The sequence below is a fragment of the Hyperolius riggenbachi genome, chromosome 2, assembly GCF_040937935.1.
Source record: "Hyperolius riggenbachi isolate aHypRig1 chromosome 2, aHypRig1.pri, whole genome shotgun sequence".
Classification (NCBI taxonomy): Eukaryota; Metazoa; Chordata; class Amphibia; order Anura; family Hyperoliidae; genus Hyperolius; species Hyperolius riggenbachi.
The window spans coordinates 537167699-537186497 of NC_090647.1; the positions used below are offsets into that span (position 1 = coordinate 537167699).

The window sequence follows — 18799 nt, forward strand, 5'->3', positions numbered from 1 at the left end:
CCCCCATGAATCACAAACATTTGCCTCTTCTTTTAAAACACTGTTGGTAAGAGATTACATTACTTATCTATTCTAATTAACATAACTAATGTAACTTGATGACAGTATGTTTGTTTAGGCTGAAGTTCCCCTTTAATCAGGAAGCTATACCAGACTGGTCCTCTTTTACTTCCCTGGTCAATTGCACATGCCAAATGGATTCTTCAAGCCAGATAAGACTGGCTATCCGAGACAAAAAGACCCTTCCCATGGGCATGACATGGCTCGCAAAAGCCAAACGACCAAGATCTCCTGCAGCTCCTTGACTGTTACTTTGGATTTGCCCAACAAACTGTTAAGCAAAACCTTTAGCTTGGAATTTTTTTCCAGATGCAAACAGAACTCCATTAACACGGTGTCAATGGTAATTCCCAGGAAAAACAATCCCGTCGTGGGTAAAACTGACTTCTCTTCAGCCAGTGGAATACAGAATTTGTCCGCAATACAATGAAATGTAAGGAATAAGAAAAAAGAAATAAGAAAAAAAGAAGGGGGGTCCGACAAAAAGAAAATCGTCTAGGTAGTGCAAAGCGGCACCTACTTGACATTCCTGTTGCACAACCCAATCAAGAAAAGTAGCAAAAACTTTGAATTAACAACACAAGAGTGCAAAGCCCATGCGGAGACACATATCAAAATACAAAAATCCGTTAAATTGGAAGCCCAATGAGTTGTAACCAGAGATGCTCATCCCAAGCTAATCACGAGTGACCACAGTGGGTACTCATGATTCAAATGAGCCATAATTGCAGCAGCTAGCGGCTGTTTGCGTCAGGATTAATTACCCATAATGCCGCCATCCGCCCTGAATTTCAACAAGCTTGCAAGCGTCCTATTGGTCTTTGCTTCGACGACTGTTCTTATAATCGTTCATAATAGACGGTGCCCATCAATGGAGGTTACTTACAACCAATCCGATCAGAATTATCTGATTGCTCGAACGATTTTTCACTAGAAATTGGACCGTTAGGCATCCCTTCCTAAAGGTAGCCACTAACTTTAGTCCTCAAGGGCCGAGGTTCTCACACATTTTTGGCACAGCTCAATTTTATTGATGGGACTGAATAAAGAAAAGGTGTGGATCGGTAGACATTTGGTGATTTTAGCATGTATTACAGCATGTGTTTGCTATTAATCGCTAAAGAAATTCCACCCTGAGAACTTCTGGTGAATTTGGAGAAAAGTGTAAAGGTAAAAATGAATGCCAAAAAGAGCCATTATCACGGAAAAGTTAGAGAAAATAAGCTAATTTGCACTAGAAAAATTTGCCCACTCATCCCTACCTGAGAGTTCTGGATAACTGAGTCTACTGTTTGAGGCTGGGATCTCCAAAATTTTTCGGTCAATATACTTTAGACTGCTGGGTGGCCGGAGTGTACATGAAATGTAGAAAACATTATATTGACCCCAGGTAGTGTAAACTATTACCTGTTAACATTTGCAGCCCTTAGGTCTCCCATTTAACTAAATCCAATAGTATGCCCCCCAACTCAGCATGTGCAGATAGTATGTCCTGCAACACAGAGAAGAACTCCTACGGAGGAGAAGCAACCATTTATGTGGTGCCCGAAGAAAATCTTTGCTACAGACAGTGAAGCATACCCAGGTGACAACCTGCAGTCCAATTGGACCCATGTGGATGGGTGGTGCCAGCACTGCTATTCTATATGTGGGTTGCAGACATTTAAAGATGCAGTTGACCGCACCTATAAATAATAGATTTTGAGAGTGGGGGGCCGGTGAAAAAACCTCAGGGGGCTGCATTCGGCCCGCTGGCCTTAGTTTGAGGAACACCGGTTTAAGGGCTCGAGGAGGAACTTTTGGACTTTTTTAAGCGCTGACAATTTTTCAAAAGCGGCTACACCATGCTTTCCTATGGTGTAGTTCAGATTGGGGTGTCAGTTGACATAAGCGCTGCATGGACCTTTTTCAGGGCGACTTGGCCTGAATGGAAGGTATAGGAAAAACCCAAAATGCTCACAAAATCGCTTTGTGCAGTGATTGTGTTTGCGTTTTTAAGAATAAATATATTGTATTTATTATTTTTCGGGTCAATGAGTTCAATTTCTCACTTGCGTCAGGGAGTAAATTAAAAAAAAAAAAACCCTCTGGAAAAGCACCTCGAAACGTGCTTATAACAAAAACGCATCGCCCACCCAAGCGCTGGGAAAGGGAAAAAAAATGCCTAAAAAAACTGCCAACGCGAAACGGACACGCTATCGGAACGCAATGGGAATGAGGCCTTAGGAACGGAAGTATTTGTCTTGTACCAATTCATGTGAAAGGGAGATATTTTGAAAGAAACATTCTATATGGGCATCCTTTATATATTAGTAAGGATCTCTGTTATTTACATCAAATTACAAGTTCTAGCAGTACCAGTAGCAGCCTGGCTGTGAACTGTCCCAGCTAAGTGGAACAAGTTTAAGCTAAATCTGCTGTATGTATTATGTAAATGAGAAATTCCAGCGTCACATTTTCTCAGTTTTCTTTAATGTGTACAAATTATAGCACTCTGTAACCTGTTCGTCAGACTGCCATCCAAACAGAGGCGTAGCTAGGGTTTTGAACGCCCGGGGACAAGGACAGTTTCTGCTACCCCCAAACACCCCCCCCCCCCGGGAGAAAATGGGCGTGGTCATATATCAAAATGTGGGCGTGGTCAAGGAGGCCGCCATGCATGTAGCTAGGGAGCCCACCCTGTAAGTAGCCAGAAAGTCCCCCTTTAGGTAAAATACAACCTCCCTTTTAGGTAGCTAGATAGCCCCTCCTTTAGGTAGCTAAAGACTTCCACCCTTTAGGTAGCCAATAAGGCCCTCCCCATTTTGGTAGACCAAGAGTAAGATAGCAGGCGGGGGGAATCGCACGCAGATGGAGCTGCTACACCCACCTCTCTGATTCACATGCCACATGTACTCAGGGCAGATTTGTCCTTTTCATTTTCCTAGTCCCAGCTTTACCAGCCACCCTCCAGAGTCTAAAGGTGCCTATCAATGATACAATCTTTATTGTACAATCTTACCCTTTCTTTGTATGTGGAGGGACTACCTAAAGTATCCATTCAAGGTATATTCATTCAGTTACTCTTCTACTATATAGAAGGCTAAGATTGTACAATCTAAATTGTATCATAGATAGTTATGGAGCGTGTGTACACTGTTAAGTTGACTAACGGCTATAGGGATTGGGACTAGGGATACAGTACTAACTACAAGCTCATATCAATGCATCGCTTTGGGCAGAGGGAAGATGGAGCAGTGTAATATGGGATGGCTTACAGGCAGATGGGTTGATGTACAGTGCTGCAGAAGATGTCAGAGCTATATAAATACATAATAATAATAAGGTAGGACATTAGACCATGACTATGGTAGGATTAGATTGTGAGCTCCTCTGAGGACAGTCAGTGACATGACTAGGTACTCTGTAATGTGCTGCAGAAGATGTCAGTGCTATATAAATACATAATAATAATATCATAGGACAGTACACTATGACTATGGTAGAGAGTAGAGTGTGAGCTCCTCTGAGGACAGTCAGTGACATGACTATGTACTCTGTAAAGTGCTGCAGAAGATGTCACTGCAATATAAATGCATAATAATAATAATAATAATAATAATATGATAGGACGTTATACTATGACTATGGTAGGATAAGACTCTGAGCTCCTCTGAGGACAGTCAGTGACATGACTAGGTACTCTGTAATGTGCTGCAGAAGATGTCAGTGCTATATAAATACATAATAATAATATGATAGGACAGTACACTATGACTATGGTAGAGAGTAGAGTGTGAGCTCCTCTGAGGACAGTCAGTGACATGACTATGTGCTCTGTAATGTGCTGCAGAAGATGTCAGTGCTATATAAATGCATAATAATAATATGGTAGGACATTAGACTTTGACTATGGTATTATTAGAGTGTGAGCTCCTCTGAGGAAAGTCAGCGAGATGACTATATACTCTGTAAAGTGCTGCAGAGGATGCCAATGTGCTATATAAATACATAATAATAATATGGTAGGACATTAGACTATGACAGGATTAGATTGTGAGCTCCTCTGAGGACAGTCAGTGACCTGACTATATACTCTGTAATGTGCTGCAGGAGATGTCAGTGCTATATAAATACATAATAACAATATGGTAGGGCATTAGACTATGACAGGATTAGATTGTGAGCTCCTCTGAGGACAGTCAGTGACATGACTATGTACTCTGTAATGTGCTGCAGGAGATGTCAGTCTAATGTCCTACCATATTATTATTATGTATTTATATAGCACTGACATCTCCTGCAGCACATTACAGAGTACATAGTCATGTCACTGACTGTCCTCAGAGGAGCTTACAGTCTAATCCTACCATAGTCATAGTCTAATGTCCTACCATATTATTATTATGTATTTATATAGCACTATGACTATGGTAGAATTAGAGTGTGAGCTCCTCTGAGGACAGTCAGTGACATGACTATGTACTCTGTAAAGTGCTGCAGAAGGTGTCAGTGCTATATAAATACATAATAATAATATGGTAGGACATTAGACTATGACTATGGTAGGATTAGATTGTGAGCTCCTCTGAGGACAGTCAGCGAGATGACTATGTACTCTGTACAGTGCTGCAGAAGATGTCAGTGCTACATAAACAATACACGATGATGATGATGATAATAGTATAAGGGTGGCCATACATCAGGCTACTTGGTGGCTGATCGACCATCCAATTCGAGTATTATAATCAGATACTATGAAAACTGATGCCGCCAAGAGCATGCCTGATCGATGCGAACACTTTTGAGCCGGAATTGGTCACGTGTATTGATGGAACATGCTGCAAGATGTCGGGCTGACTTGCTTGATTGGGTGTGCGGTGGGAAAGGCGTGTAATATTGGGATGAGCAAAGAACACGACGGAACCCCTGGCTCTGTCCCCCTTAGTGTAATATGTCCCCCTGGTGCGGTATACTTTAGATGCCCATCGCTGGCTCCATCCGCCCCATGTGATCGGCAGAGTAATGGTAATATGGGCGTATGTGTGACCTCATACAAGTACGTATATACCGGCAATTGGCCTGTGGGGTATGGGCAGGTAACAGAGCTCTCTCCGATCAGAGAAAGATCTGTCTCTTGGTCGATCTGCCCAAACATCGTCTGATGTATGTGGTGAACAGATTGTGGCACTGCGCACCAATACACATGCATTTAGCTTGCTGTGTGATGTATGTATAGGATGAGAGGTACATAGCATTACTGTATATGCCAATATAACAAGAGCTGTTCAGAACACGTATTATCAGTCTATATATTGTGTTTAGTGATCCTGTATCTGGTCACTGTGGCTGCAAGAGAAGGGGGAGGGCTGTGCAGGGAAAGTGGCCAGTTACTGCTGTTGGCGCTAGTCTACTTTAGGGGACCCACCGCAAATCCCCATAGACACTTTCAGCTGGGCTGCAAAACGGAACAAATGGCTTCCGTTTGCTTGATGAAACCCCCACAAGCCTTATATCCCCGGGTAGCTACGCATGTCTTCTAACGAATTTTGCGCGTTTCGGTAAAAAAAAAGTTTGAACTGACTGTGTTAGGAGTCGCGGAATGACCGCAATTTCGGGTCCGTCGGCCATCTTGGTTCTGCTCTGCAGGTCGTTTCTTCCTCCTCATTGGAGGGATTGTTAGGTGGGGGGCGTGTCAGCTAACAAACCCTCCAATGAGGAGGAAGAAAGAGACCTGCACAGCAGAATTAAGATGGCCGACGGAACCGAGATTTAGGCCGTTCGGTGGCTCCTACACGGCCAATTTAAACTTTCTGTTACCGAAAACCTCCCAATTCGTTACAGGGCATGCTTACCTATCCATGGGTATAAGGCTTGTGGGGGTTTCAACAAGCAAACGGAAGCCATTTGTTCCGTTTCGCAGCCCAGCTGAAAGTGTCTATGGGGATTTGTGGTGGGTCCCCTAAAGTAGACTAGCGCCCCACTGTTGGGCTGATAAGGAGGGGGCCTGGGGGGACAGTAACACCGGAGGCTGACAGGAATGCTGTTTGCTTAGCTAGAGCCCTGCAGGACTGACCCAGGACTCCACAGACAGGGGAGAGTGTAACAGCAGCATGATACTGAAGAAATCTAGCCTGGCAGCTGAGCTGAGGGAGAGCGAGATGCACACAAGCCAGACAGAGAGCCTCTATACACACTGTGTGCAGCTACCTATATGCTGCTACACCGATTCATCTGTACACAGTCCCCTCTCCCGCATAGCTACCTGACTCCATCCACACAGCTTCTGCCTGTCTCTAATTTCCCGGTCTCCACTGCTCAGCCCCGCCCCTAGAGAGGGGAGGGGGCGCTCACAGGAGACGCAGAGAGGCTGGAATAGTATGATTGTGCAGAGACAAATGACACAGTCCCTCCGCTCAGTCTGCTGCCAGCTCTGCATTTGAAGGAGGAATATGCGCCCTTAGGGACCCAGCGCCCGGGGGCACGTGACCTACCCCGCCCACCCCAAGTTACGCGTCCGCATCCAAAGAAACCTCTGTATTTAAGAAAATATTTGGCTCACCGTCACACAAACCTTCTATTCAAGACCAGGAAGAATACTGCATTTTCTTGGATAAACTGAGACTAATTCATCATATAGGATCCATGTTTGTAGGTCAGCTGCCCTAATCTATTTTAGTCAAATGCAGGAAAGAGAATTGCTGTGCAAACCCATCTCCCAGCAGCTGAGAAGCTGCATGTGATGTCATTGGGATGGAGGGTTAGTAAGGGGCGGTGGAGCTAGGGAGCTGTCACTTCTATAGGGTGCTGATTAGTTGGGATGTGAGACGTACACCTGGCATAGGCAGCCCTCCCTCACCCCCACCACTTCCCTGATTACCAGTTGTCTGCTATCCGGGGGATGGAAGGCTACACACGGCTCAAGAGAGGCGGGGAAGGTTGATCCATCAGCGTCATGCTCTGGCCCTGGGCTGTTTGCTGCTTCCCTGCCACCTTTAGCAGATGCAGTCATCTTGTTTATGGGATCCTAGCCGTCCACATCCTCTCCCGGCCATGATGATGAAGCATACAGGGTTTGTTGTAATAGTCCTGGCTGTCAGGTTTGGAATCACCACTGAACACTGATTCTTTGGCACAGGGCAGCATGATTTACCCCTTTCCCGGCTTTCACAACCCAGTTGTGGGCATCAAGCCTGTGGTCTCCTGTTTCTGCTTGCTGTGCCTGCTCCTGTGCAGTGAGCTGGGGAGATGCAGGAGGGGGTCGCCGGGTTCCCCCGCTCCACAGCTCACAGACCTGAAATCTCAGATCTCCGGGGTGGAAGAGCTGCTGGAAGAATTCAGAAAGCAGCTCCAGCAGCAGAGGCAGCAGCAGCAGCAGGGATCCGAGCAGCAGGAGGGGTGGCAGCCGGACACACACAGGCAGCACGGCAGCAGCGGTGGGAGAGACGCAGCGCACACCACGGAGGAGGAGAAGGCCATGCAGCAGCAGCTGCAGGAGGTGGCTGTGCGACCCACCGGGGATGCGGGAGCGGATCTCTGTAACTTCAGCCAGCTGGAGGACTACATTATCCGCACCAAGGACTCGCTGGAAGCCGGAGCCACTTTCCTGAAGGCACCCAGCGAGGTGTACAGCTGGAAGCAGTGCCTGGAGGTGTGCTGCTCGGAGCCCGGCTGCTCTGCGGCGGTTCTGGAGACGTCGGCCCGAGGCCTCAGCTGCTTTCTCTTTGATTGCACCCACCGGGGGCATAATGTCTGCCAATTCTCCCCGCATAGAGACTACACCAGCTTCACCCTCACCGGCCGCAATACCACCTCCGGCTGGAATGGATGGACACCCCTGCACACTTCATCCAATAATCAGGGTAACTACAGTCTATCTATCTAACTATCTATCTTTTCTGCTTAAAGAAAAATTACAGTATTTAGGAAAGTAAACCCATTTCCCCCCAACTCCTAATGCCTGTTGCACACGCTCAGTAAAACTAGTGTGTGTACTTTGGCCTCCAATTTCCCTGACGTCTCGGTCAGTGAGGTGAATTAATTCGGCCAACCGCCTTGGCCTTGCAATGTCGCCGGGATCAGGTGCTGATACCCGTCGGGTGACATACCTCCTGTGTGTTGTACAACGCTAAGGGGCTTATAGGAAATATCAGGGAAATGGTTAAAAAAACAGATATACTTACCTGGGGCTTCCTCCAGCCCCTGAAAACGTATGTGTTCCTCGCGGCAGCTCCGCTCTCAGCGGGTCGCCTGGGGTCCCCTCTGTAGTAGATTCCGCTGCGGCGACAGACACATAAGCTTCCAGGGGCTGGAGGAAGCCCCAGGTAAGTAAATCTGTTTTTTATCATTTTCCCTGATATTTCCTTTAATGCTAAGTTCACACTATGGCCCTTAGGCTAGTGACACACCAGGACGTTGCGTTTAGGGGACGTTATAGGGCACATAACGTGCCCCTAACGCAACGCCTGGTGCTCTCTAATGTGGACGTCAGAGTGAGCCGCGTTGTGCAGCTCACTCTGGCGTCCGTGATGCCGTGATGCATACTCTTGGACGCATGCGGCATCAAGTGGTCCCGCCGGCCAATCGCCGCACAGAGCGGCCGCACCAGGAAGTAAACACTGCACGTCACAAGGTGCAGTGAATATTAATTATCCATGTGCCTGGCCGCTCTCCGCTCCTCCCCAACATGACTGCGCATGTGCAAACAGTCTAACGCGGCTTAAGGCGCTCTAACGCCGTAGCATGCTGCACTTTCAGAAGAACGTGCAGCGTTACATGTAACGCAACGTGGGCAGTGTGAACAGCCCACTTGTGTTACATTGCTGTGCGTTGGGGGAGCGTTACAGGCTGCACTAACGTGCGCCTGTAACGTCCCTGTGTGTAAGCAGCCTAAGTCAATTCTCCTTTTCTCTTTAAGTTTTCTCCTAAGTGATATTTTCACATCTTATCAATAAAATTCTTTTTAGACCACCAGTAAGCAAGAAAATACCTTTTCCCCTACTTTTTGGTACTTTTGGACTAAGCGCTGAGAAATTATTTTGAACAGAAGATGAGAAATTATCTCCTGGGAGAAAACTTAAGAGAAAAAGTTAATTGCATACGGGCCATAGTATTGGGTAATGGAGGAGTATTTTACACGTTAAAATGCATGTAATTTTCATAGCATGAGCAATTGCTGTGTAACATGCACATTATCCACAAATTGCCTGTTAGCACTGTGTGTTCCGTTACAATGCATAGATGTAAATATCCCTGTACAATTTTATGGGCAGTGTGTTCACATTTGGTAATGCAGTGCAGCACAATGCATAGGAACTAAATTAAACCATTAGGGCCCGTTTCCACTATCGCGAATCTGCATGCGTTTCCTGCATGCAGATTCGCACAGCCAATACAAGTGGATGGGCCTGTTTCCACTTGTCAGTTTTCCTGAGCGTTTTTCTGTGCAGGATTTTTCTGCACGGCAGAGCCCTCAGAATTCGCCTGCGTGTGGAATGCATGCGAATCGCCGCTAATGTATTTAATAGGGAAATCGTCTGTGGCTTTGGTATGCGAATTTTCATTCGAATTCGCATGGAAATCAATGGAAAAGCACACCGGCACTGCTATGGTTAAATTCGCATACAGCGTCATCCATGCGAATTCGCAAATTCGCATGCATCCGCATGCAAATTTTTACTGCGCCGATTCGCACCGCACAAGAGGAAATGGGCCCTTAAATCATAGAATGGGGGTTTAGCTACTGACTTTGGGAGAATCTGGGAAGCTGAGATTCATGGTACTACCTGGAGCAGATATTTAACGCCACATTGATCATAAATACAATCCTAAATGATTTGTTCCACAGAGACTGACAAGCCACCGGTGAGCAGTGCTGGACAAGACGTGGTGCTCCAGCTGCCTGTTGACTGGGTTATATTGGATGGACGGGAAAGCACTGATGACCATGCCATTATTCGCTATGACTGGACACTGCTTCGGGGAGACCCACTAGTTGACATGAAGGTACTTTGTATAAGTTGATTTTATCCATGATATTTAAAGTGTACCTGAGGGGGCATGTGACATTATGAGAAAAATGTGTATGCACAGTGCAAAAAATATAAATAACCAGGCTGTTTTACCTGCATTATTTCGCTGCCTGAAGGAGGTAATTTTTAAGCATGGAAGTGACAGCTTCTGTCTTGTCGGTAGAATGTCGGGAATATAGTAAACATCACTGATAAGCAAGATACAGCCATAAAAGTTTTCCTGGCTGAAGACAACTTCTGTGAGCAGAGGGAGATACGAAAAGGTCAATAGTTCATGTATTTTCACTCAGGGACACTTAATAGGCTGCCACTGAGCAGAGACAACAAAACATTCGATCTACTTTGTAAATTTTTAAACATGAAATAAAACCATGGTATCTAAAAAAAAGTCATTTTAGAGTAGGAGGATTAATAGAATGGTTTATCTCATCAATTTTCACCTCGGGTTCACTTTAAAGGAAATGTTGACTGTGAAATTCTTATTAAAGAGTAACTGTCAGGCTGCAAAAGCTAATTTAAACCTCTATTCTCCTGTGTTAAACAGTTTAGAAGGAAGCCAAAAAGGCAATACTGAAGTTAAAAATCTCTCTTAGTTTTGATGTGTGCTTATCAGCAAGGATGTTAGACCCAAGCTCTTAAGAAGCCGAGAGCCGCATACCATACAGCAAAGCATTCTGGGGCCCTCCCCTCGGCTGCTAGTGATAAGTTACAGGGCTCGTGTTACAACAACAGCACTGAAAAAACTCCCGGCAGAGTACACTGCAGGAGTCCGCTATTGTTCCTAGCCACATGGCTAATTAAAATTCACTGCACAGCAGTGTTTTACATTACCGATCTTTTGTGTGAGTCTAATCATCAGGAAGCAGGCAGGACATGACGACACATTTGGCTTCATAGGAGACAGACAAACATGGAACCTGCCATGAGCTGTCAGGAGCATCATTCTCTGCAAATACTATATAAAGATTCTGTGAAATCCAAACGTGGACAGTGAAATGCATATGTAATGTAAGTACAGCCAATGTTTAGCTACTGATATATGTGTTTCTTTTCTCTGAGACCTTATATCTAACAGCTCCTCTTTAAAGAGAACCTGTAACAAAAAAAAAGTTCCCCTGGGGGGTACTCACCTCGGTAGGGGGAATCCTCAGGGTCCCAATGAGGCTTCCCCCTCCGCTATAGCTGCAGGCAGTCCATCGCTGGCTCCTCCGAAGTCTCCGGCAATCCTGGCTCGACAAGCTACATTTATTTACCTTCCCAGCTCCAGCGGGGGCGCTGTTGCGGCTCTCAGCACGGAGATAGGTGGAAACAGCCGATCTCTGACGGGTCCGCTCTACTGCGCAGGTGCAGGAGACTTGCGCCTGCGCAGTAGAACGGCCCAACAGCGATTGGCTATTTCCACCTATCTCTGAGCGGTGAGCTGATACTGTGCCTGCGCTGGAGCCGGGAAGGTCAATATTTACATCCCCGCCGTTCGGAGGGCCAGAGCGAGACCAACGTGGGACACAGGAGGACGGGGGAAGCCTTGATAGGATCCAGAGGCTTCCCCCTACCGAGGCGAGTAGCCCCCAGGGGAACTTTTTGTTGTTACAGGTTTTCTTTAAAGCGGATTTAAATCAGAATGTCCTCTCTGCTCTATAAGATACACAACAGTATAACAACCTTTAAACAAAAAACATTTCTTTGTTACAGCTGGTACAAATCCTAAAATAAATCTGCACAGTTTCTATTTCCTGATTCATGGAAGCAGATGTATTGTTTACAGCCTGTGCTTTCAAATGGGCTTATCTGCTTATCTGTCCTAGGCAGTCATGTGACACAGGGGAGGGATCAAATTACAACTAGTGATTAGACACCAATGAGGGGGGATTAGACAGGCTAAACTCTCTGAATACACACAGGGCGCATTCCTCTATGTTTTCCTTTTGTCCAGTGCAAGAGTTCAGGTCCGCATTATCTTGTAGTGTTGAGCAAAAATTTCTTCTAATATTTGGGCTGGAGGGGAATTTGCAACTATCAAATCATGGAACAATTTGCACGGCTGCTGGATAACAAGTTCATCTGCTAGGAGCCGTGATTTCCTAATGCTAACTACTGCCTCCTTGGGGGAATATTCAGCTACATGACTCCAGCGAGTGCGCGGTACTATGTAAATGGCGCGTAACTAAGGAAGCCACGCTATGCAGCACGATCGCACATGGTGTGCAGCCCTGGATTTAGCTCACGCTGGGGTCATGGAGCTCACACTTCAATAGCAGTGTAGCTTCATGAATCGGCCCCTTTGATTACCCTTCTAAACTAAGCATTTAAAGTGAATGTGTACTGCTTTAAAAATATAAAAGTCAGATACTCACCTAAGGAGAGGGAAGGCTCGGTCCTAATGAGCCTTCCCTCTCCTCTCCCGGTGCCCGGTCCCGCGCAGGATCCCCCGTAGCAGTATTCGACCAGTTCGGTCAAATACTGCCACTTCCGCCGCCGAAGGGATGTTTCGGGAGCACTCGGGCTCCCGAAGACGGGCCGCTCCATACTACGCATGCGCGAGCGCCCTCTATGACGCAATCGCGCGTGCGTAGTATGGAGCGGCCTGTCTTCGGAAGCCCGAGTGCTCCCGAAGACCTCCGAAGTCCCTGCGGCGGCGGACGCGAACGGGGGAGCCAGTGCAGCACCGAGGGCACCGGGAGAGGAGAGGGAAGGCTCATTAAGACCGAGCCGTCCCTCTCCTTAGGTGAGTATCTGCCTTTTTTATTTTTATAGCGGTACCCATTGGCTTTAACTAAAATATACGAGAACTTTTCCAAATGACTTTCCAGTGCACGTCAGTCAGAATATCCTTTCAGGACAGATATTTTTATAATGTGTGATTGATAGATCTAGGAAGTGTTTTTCAGTAATCATACACCACAATACTGTATATGTCTGGTTACTGCCGACACAAAAGCCATGTTGTTATAATCATTGGGAGAACTCAGGGTGTGGGTCTGTCTGAATGGCCATCAAGTCGATGTGCAGCCTATACCTGATTTCCCACATTAACAAACGAAATAAGGATGATCACATTCTGAGGTCTTTGGACCATGAAAAGGCAGAGAATTCATGACTTTGTGGAACTGCTCTGTAACAGGTAACAATGCTTCTTTGTTTTGTTCCCAAAGACATCAGTGAGGCATTAATCTTTTGCTTTCTGAGGTAAAGGTTGTTATATCCTTTTCCCATAATGTTTCAAATGGCTGTCCCAGTGATCATATGACTTGCGTTAGAGAAGAAAAAGAACAAATAAATACTTAAAGAGAATCTGTATTGTTAAAATCGCACAAAAGTAAACATACCAGTGTGTTAGGGGACATCTCCTATTACCCTCTGTCACAATTTCGCCGCTCCTCTCCGCATTTAAAGTGGTTAAAAACAGTTTTAAAAAGTTTGTTTATAAACAAACAAAATGGCCACCAAAACAGGAAGTAGGTTGATGTACAGTATGTCCACACATAGAAAATACATCCATACACAAGCAGACTGTATACAGCCTTCCTTTTGAATCTCAAGAGATCATTTGTGTGTTTCTTTCCCCCTGCAGTTCTCATGCACTGAAGTTTCAAGATGCTCTTTTCTTCCTGCAAACAGCTTTGCCCTTGTCTGTAATTCTTCAGTATGTGAAAGCCCAGCCAGCTCAGAGGACGATTTATCCAGCTTGTAAAAGATAAGAGAGAAGCTGCTCTAATCTAAATAACACACAGGCAGTGTGCATAGAGGGGCCTGGAAGGGGGAGTTCATAGCAGAACCACAACACTGAAGAACTTGGCAGCCTTCCAGACACAGGCCGACAAGTCTGACAGGGGAAAGATACATTGATTTATTACAGAGACAGTGATAGTATAAAGTGCTGCAGTAAGCCAGAACACATTAGAATAGCTTTTGGAACTTGTAGGATGATAAAAAACAGGATGCAATTTTTGTTACGGAGTCTCTTTAATGCTGTCCGAATAAAATAATGCCATGCTAATAAATAAAGACTTGTGGAGGCAGTTCAGTCTCCTTTACTTTATAATTAAGTTTCAGGTGAAGGCCCCATGTCAAGAGAAACCCAGGAGGCAATAAGTAGATTTTATATTAAAGGAGTACTCCAAGTGTTGTTTTCAGAATGCTGGGAGGTAGCTTTAATGTGCAATATCAGGCTTTCTGTTTTGTAGGCAACCAGAGGACGGGTTGTTTGAAGGTGAGCTTATAGTGGAGGGACTCCTCTGACTTATGTGGGATTGTTGTAACAGAGCCCATCATCCAGGAGGATGCTAGTCAAACACTGCCTTGAAAGCTAGATGTGCTCCATAGTCAAAGAGAAACTACAGGAACCCATTTGCCATTTTCTGAATGGCTACAATACAAGTTATGAGTCTAGCATAGCTATTATTATTATTATTATTATTTATTGTATTTATAAAGCGCCAACATATTACACAGCGCTGGACAATAAATAGGGATACATACATTGCAACAAGGGGTGACAGACAGAGTGGGAAAGTCTGATGAGTCTAGCTGCTGCATTCATGACTGATTGAAGGGGTTCAATGCGTTTTAAAGGACTAATAGGCCTCGTTCACATCAGGGCCGTTTCTGTGCGCTTTTTACAGCGCACTGCCCTGTGCGATCAGCAAGGTATTTACTTTCCCCTGTAACTAAATGTAGCTGGTTCACATCTATGCGCTGCGCTGAGCAGCGTTACAGAAACGTAGTGTTGCATGCATTTCTGTGCGTTGAGCTGGAAAGCGCACATCAATGCAAGTGAATGGGTCCGCTTTTTTAGCGCATAGAAGCGCGTACAAGCGCATAGAAGCGCATGCGTTTTTTACCCCTAATTGGAGAAAAAAATACATTTACATACAAAAACAAAGTTTTATTGACAACTGCTGCTGGTACAACAAGCAAAACGTGCTTTAAAGAAGCGCAGCGCAACGCACAGAAACGCGCACTAAAGCGCGCACAAGCGCATGCGTTTTTTACCATGCGCTTTCACACGTTTTTCAGCGCAGCAGATGTGAACGAGGCCTAACGAGGCCAGTTTTAGAAAAAAAAAAAGTTTAGATACCTGCATCAGTTTGTAAGGCACGGAGGACGTAGCAGACTGTTTCCTGTAGCCTGGATCGGGGGGTTGGCCTTACAACTGCGAGCCGCACTCACGGCTATGTGGACTGCGCAGCCGCGGCCAGCTCCGGTGGCCATCTTTCTGCAGGCTGGAGAGCCTGACCCGTGCCTTACAAACTGATGCAGGTATCTAACTTTTTTTTTTTCCAAAACTGGCCTCGTAAGTCCTTTAAGGGGAGGACAGATAGTACGGCATTGCAGTAGTCAAGGCGGGAGATGATGAGGGCATAGATGAGAAGCTTGGTAGTGTCTGGGGTAAGAAAGGGGCGGATTTTGGAGATGTTTCGAAGGTGGAAGTTGCAGGTTCTGGTAACATTTTGGATGTGTTGGCTGAAGGAGAGGGCAGAGTCTAGGGTGACGCCCAGGCAGCGGGCCTGGGAGGTAGGGCGGATAGTGATGTGAATATCTGGGAGGGGTGGTGCGGGAAAATTATGAGTTCAGTTTTATCCAGGTTAAGCTTCAGGAACCTAGCTGACATCCAGGAGGAGTTGGTTGATAGGCAGGAGGAGACCTTGTTCATAGTGGAGGGGGAGAGATCGGGGGTGTGGAGATAGATTTGGGTATCATCGGCATATAGGTGGTATTTGAAGCCCAGGGAGGAGATGACTTTGCCGCCAATAGAGGAGATGTAAATTGAGAACAGTAGGGGGCCCAGAACAGAGCCCTGGGGGACTCCAACCGAGAGGGGTGTGGGAGTTGAGGAGGAACCATTAAAAGAGGTGGTGAAGTGGCGATTAGAGAGGTATGAGGAGATCCAGGCAAGGGTGTTGTCACAAATCCCTAAGGACTGTAGGGATTGAAAGAGGAGGGGACGGTCAACTGTATCAAATGCCGAGGAAAGATTAAGCAGTAGCAGGATGGAGTAGTTTCCTTCAGCTTTAGCAAGGGTAAGGTCATTTACTACCTTGACGAGAGCGGTTTCTGTTGAGTGGGCAGGACGGAAACCAGATTGTAGGGGGTCAAGTAGAGAGTTGGTGCTGAGGTAGTGCGTGATGCATTTGAGTACCAGGCATTCGAGGAGCTTTGAGGCGAAAGGGAGGAGAGAGATTGGGCGGTAGTTGGAGGGTAGGGAGGGGTCGAGTGAGGTTTTTTTCAGCAGGGGGGACTACAGTGGCCTCTTTAAAAGCTGAGGGGAAGGTGCTGGTGGAGAGGGAAAGGTTGAACAAGGAGGTGAGGACACGGGCCAGGTCAGGGAAATGGGGGCGGAGGGTGTAAGAGGGGCCAGGGTCGAGGGGGAAGGAGGTGGCAGGGGAAGTGGCAAGCAATAGATTCACCTCTTCAATGGTAGCAGGAGTGAAGGAGGTTAGGGAGGGTGGGTGTATTGGAACAGTCTGGATGGAGGAGGGGTGGGGCATGAGAGAGGCCTGGAAGGTGAGGCATGGCAGTGGCCTGGGGGGAGTTGGAGGGAATTGAAGAATGTAGGAGGGAGATTTCATTTCGGATAGCTGAGATTTTATTGGTGAAGTGAGATGGTGGCGCAAGGGGGGGGGGGGGGGAGGAGTGGGGTTAAGTAGGGAGTTAAAGGTGGCGAAGAGACGTCGTGGGTTGGAGGCTTGAATTCCAATCAGGGCAGCAAAATACTTTTGTTTAGCTTCTGATAGTGCAGTGTGGAAAAGTAGCAGCTTAGCTTTATAATCCAGGAAATCGGGATTGAGACGCGATTTCCTCCATTTCCGCTCAGCGGCTCGTGTCCCTTTCTTGAGGTTGCGTGTGTGGGTAGTGTGCCAGGGTTGGGGATTGGGGGGTTGTTGGGGCAGAAGGTTAGGGGGACAGCTTCATCTAAGGCTGATGAGAGGGCCTTGTTATATAGTGCTGCTGCTTGATTGGTGCATGACAGGGTGGGGAGGGTGGAGGAGAGGGAGAGGAAGGGGTCAGCTAAGATGGTTGGATTCAGATTGCGCAGATCCCTTTGCCATCGACTAGCCATGGTAGGGGGGGGGGGGGGCAGAGGAGGAGGATTGGGAGGTGGTGAAGGTGAGGAGGTGATGCTCAGAGAGAGGGAATGGTGCAATGTCCAGGTTGGTTAGGGAGGCGGATTTGGAGAAGATGAGGTTGAGGATATGACCAGCAGAGTGGGTGGGGGAGTTTACGTGCTGGGAGAGGCCAAGGGAGTTGGCGAGGGAAAGTAGCTGAGTGGTGGCAGGTGTGTTGGGCACATCAATAGGAATATTGAAGTCTCCGAGGATGATTGTAGGGAGATCCGATGACAGAATGTGGGGTTGCCAGGAGGCTAGGTTGTCAAGGAAGAGAGATGTGGAGCTAGATGGGGGGCGGTATAGGACTGCAATGATGGCTGGAAAGGGATGGTAGAGGCAGATTGCATGGGCCACAAAGGATGAGAAGTGCAGAGAGGGGGGAGGTGAAAGGACCCGGAAGGTGCATGATGGGGAGAGGAGCAAGCCCACCCCTCCTCCCGTCCTGTTGTCAGGTCTGGGGGTGTGACTGAGGTGTAGGCCACCATAGGAGAGGGCTGCAGCAGCAGTACAATCAGAAGGGGTGAGCCATGTCTCCGTGAGGGCAAGGAAGGTAAGGGATTTGGATATGAACAGCTCATGAATGGCTGTGAGCTTATTGTGGGTGGACCTGGCATTCCAAAGGCCACAGGAAACAGGAAGCGAATGCCTAGGGCAGTGATGGCTAACCTTGGCACTCCAGCTGTTGTGGAACTACAAGTCCCATGAGGCATTGCAATACTCTGACAGCTCTAAGCATAACTTGGGGAGGCAGAGGCATGATGGGATTTGTAGTTTTGACACAGCTGGAGTGCCAAGGTTAGCCATCACTGGCCTAGGGGTAGGATGGATAGGAATAAGGTTATGCCGAGGGGGGGGGGGGGTGTGGGTAGAGTGTGGGTGCATGGGGGTTGAGGGCCAAAAGGGAGTTTAAGGACAGAAGGGGAGAGGGTGCAGGGAAACAGAAGGGGGGCAAGGTGTAGAAGGAGGTGGAGGTAGAGCATGTGGTGATGGGGGAGAGCGAGATGGGGAGGGAGATAGCTGGGAAATGGTGGAGGGGTCAGGGAGTGAATAGGAGGGAAGGGGTACATTTTGTACTGAAGGGATAAGGTAGGATAGGGTGTGGAGAGTGGAAGCATGGACAGGGGGACAGCAGTTAGACCAAGATGAGATAAATGTCACCAATGATGTGGCTGAAGGGGTTCAGCAAAGTTGCATCAATAATCAATCTGGTAAGGAGCAACCCACAGGAGATCAGCAGTGAAGTTGGCAGAACATCAATGATGGCAAAAAAAAAATCCGGCTGTGTGTGATTGGTAGATGGGGTGTCTGGTGGGTAATGACGTAGCTTGTCTGGAGGTCGGCGATGGATCAGTTAGTGGGGAGTTCAGCAGTGGAGCAGCCAGCGAAGATCAGCAGTGGTGTGGTTGGTGAGGCACGGTGAAACCATCAGTAGTTTGGTAAGCGGGTGTTCAGTGCTTAAATTTAGCTGGCTGTATGTTTAGCTGGCGTATGTTCAATATGGTATTGAAGGTACTTCTATGCAGGGTGTAGAAAATCAGCAGATGAACAACAGCCCAGAGTTTTGTGCTAGTTCACTTCTGTTGCCTTCTGGCTCAATTCTGGTATAATTCTGTTTGTCTA

At 47.0% G+C, this 18799-nt stretch overlaps 1 protein-coding gene across 1 annotated transcript in view; it reads left to right on the forward strand.

Annotated features, from left to right (window-relative positions):
• Window positions 1-6415: 6415 nt before the first annotated feature.
• LOC137547286 (low-density lipoprotein receptor-related protein 11-like) overlaps window positions 6416-18799 on the forward strand; it is an 88467-nt gene continuing 76083 nt past the window's right edge. Inside the window, exons 1-2 of the mRNA XM_068270711.1 lie at window positions 6416-7901; window positions 9887-10044. Coding sequence (XP_068126812.1) covers window positions 7184-7901; window positions 9887-10044 — 876 coding nt within the window. The 5' untranslated portion in view covers window positions 6416-7183. The remainder of the gene's footprint in view (window positions 7902-9886; window positions 10045-18799) is intronic.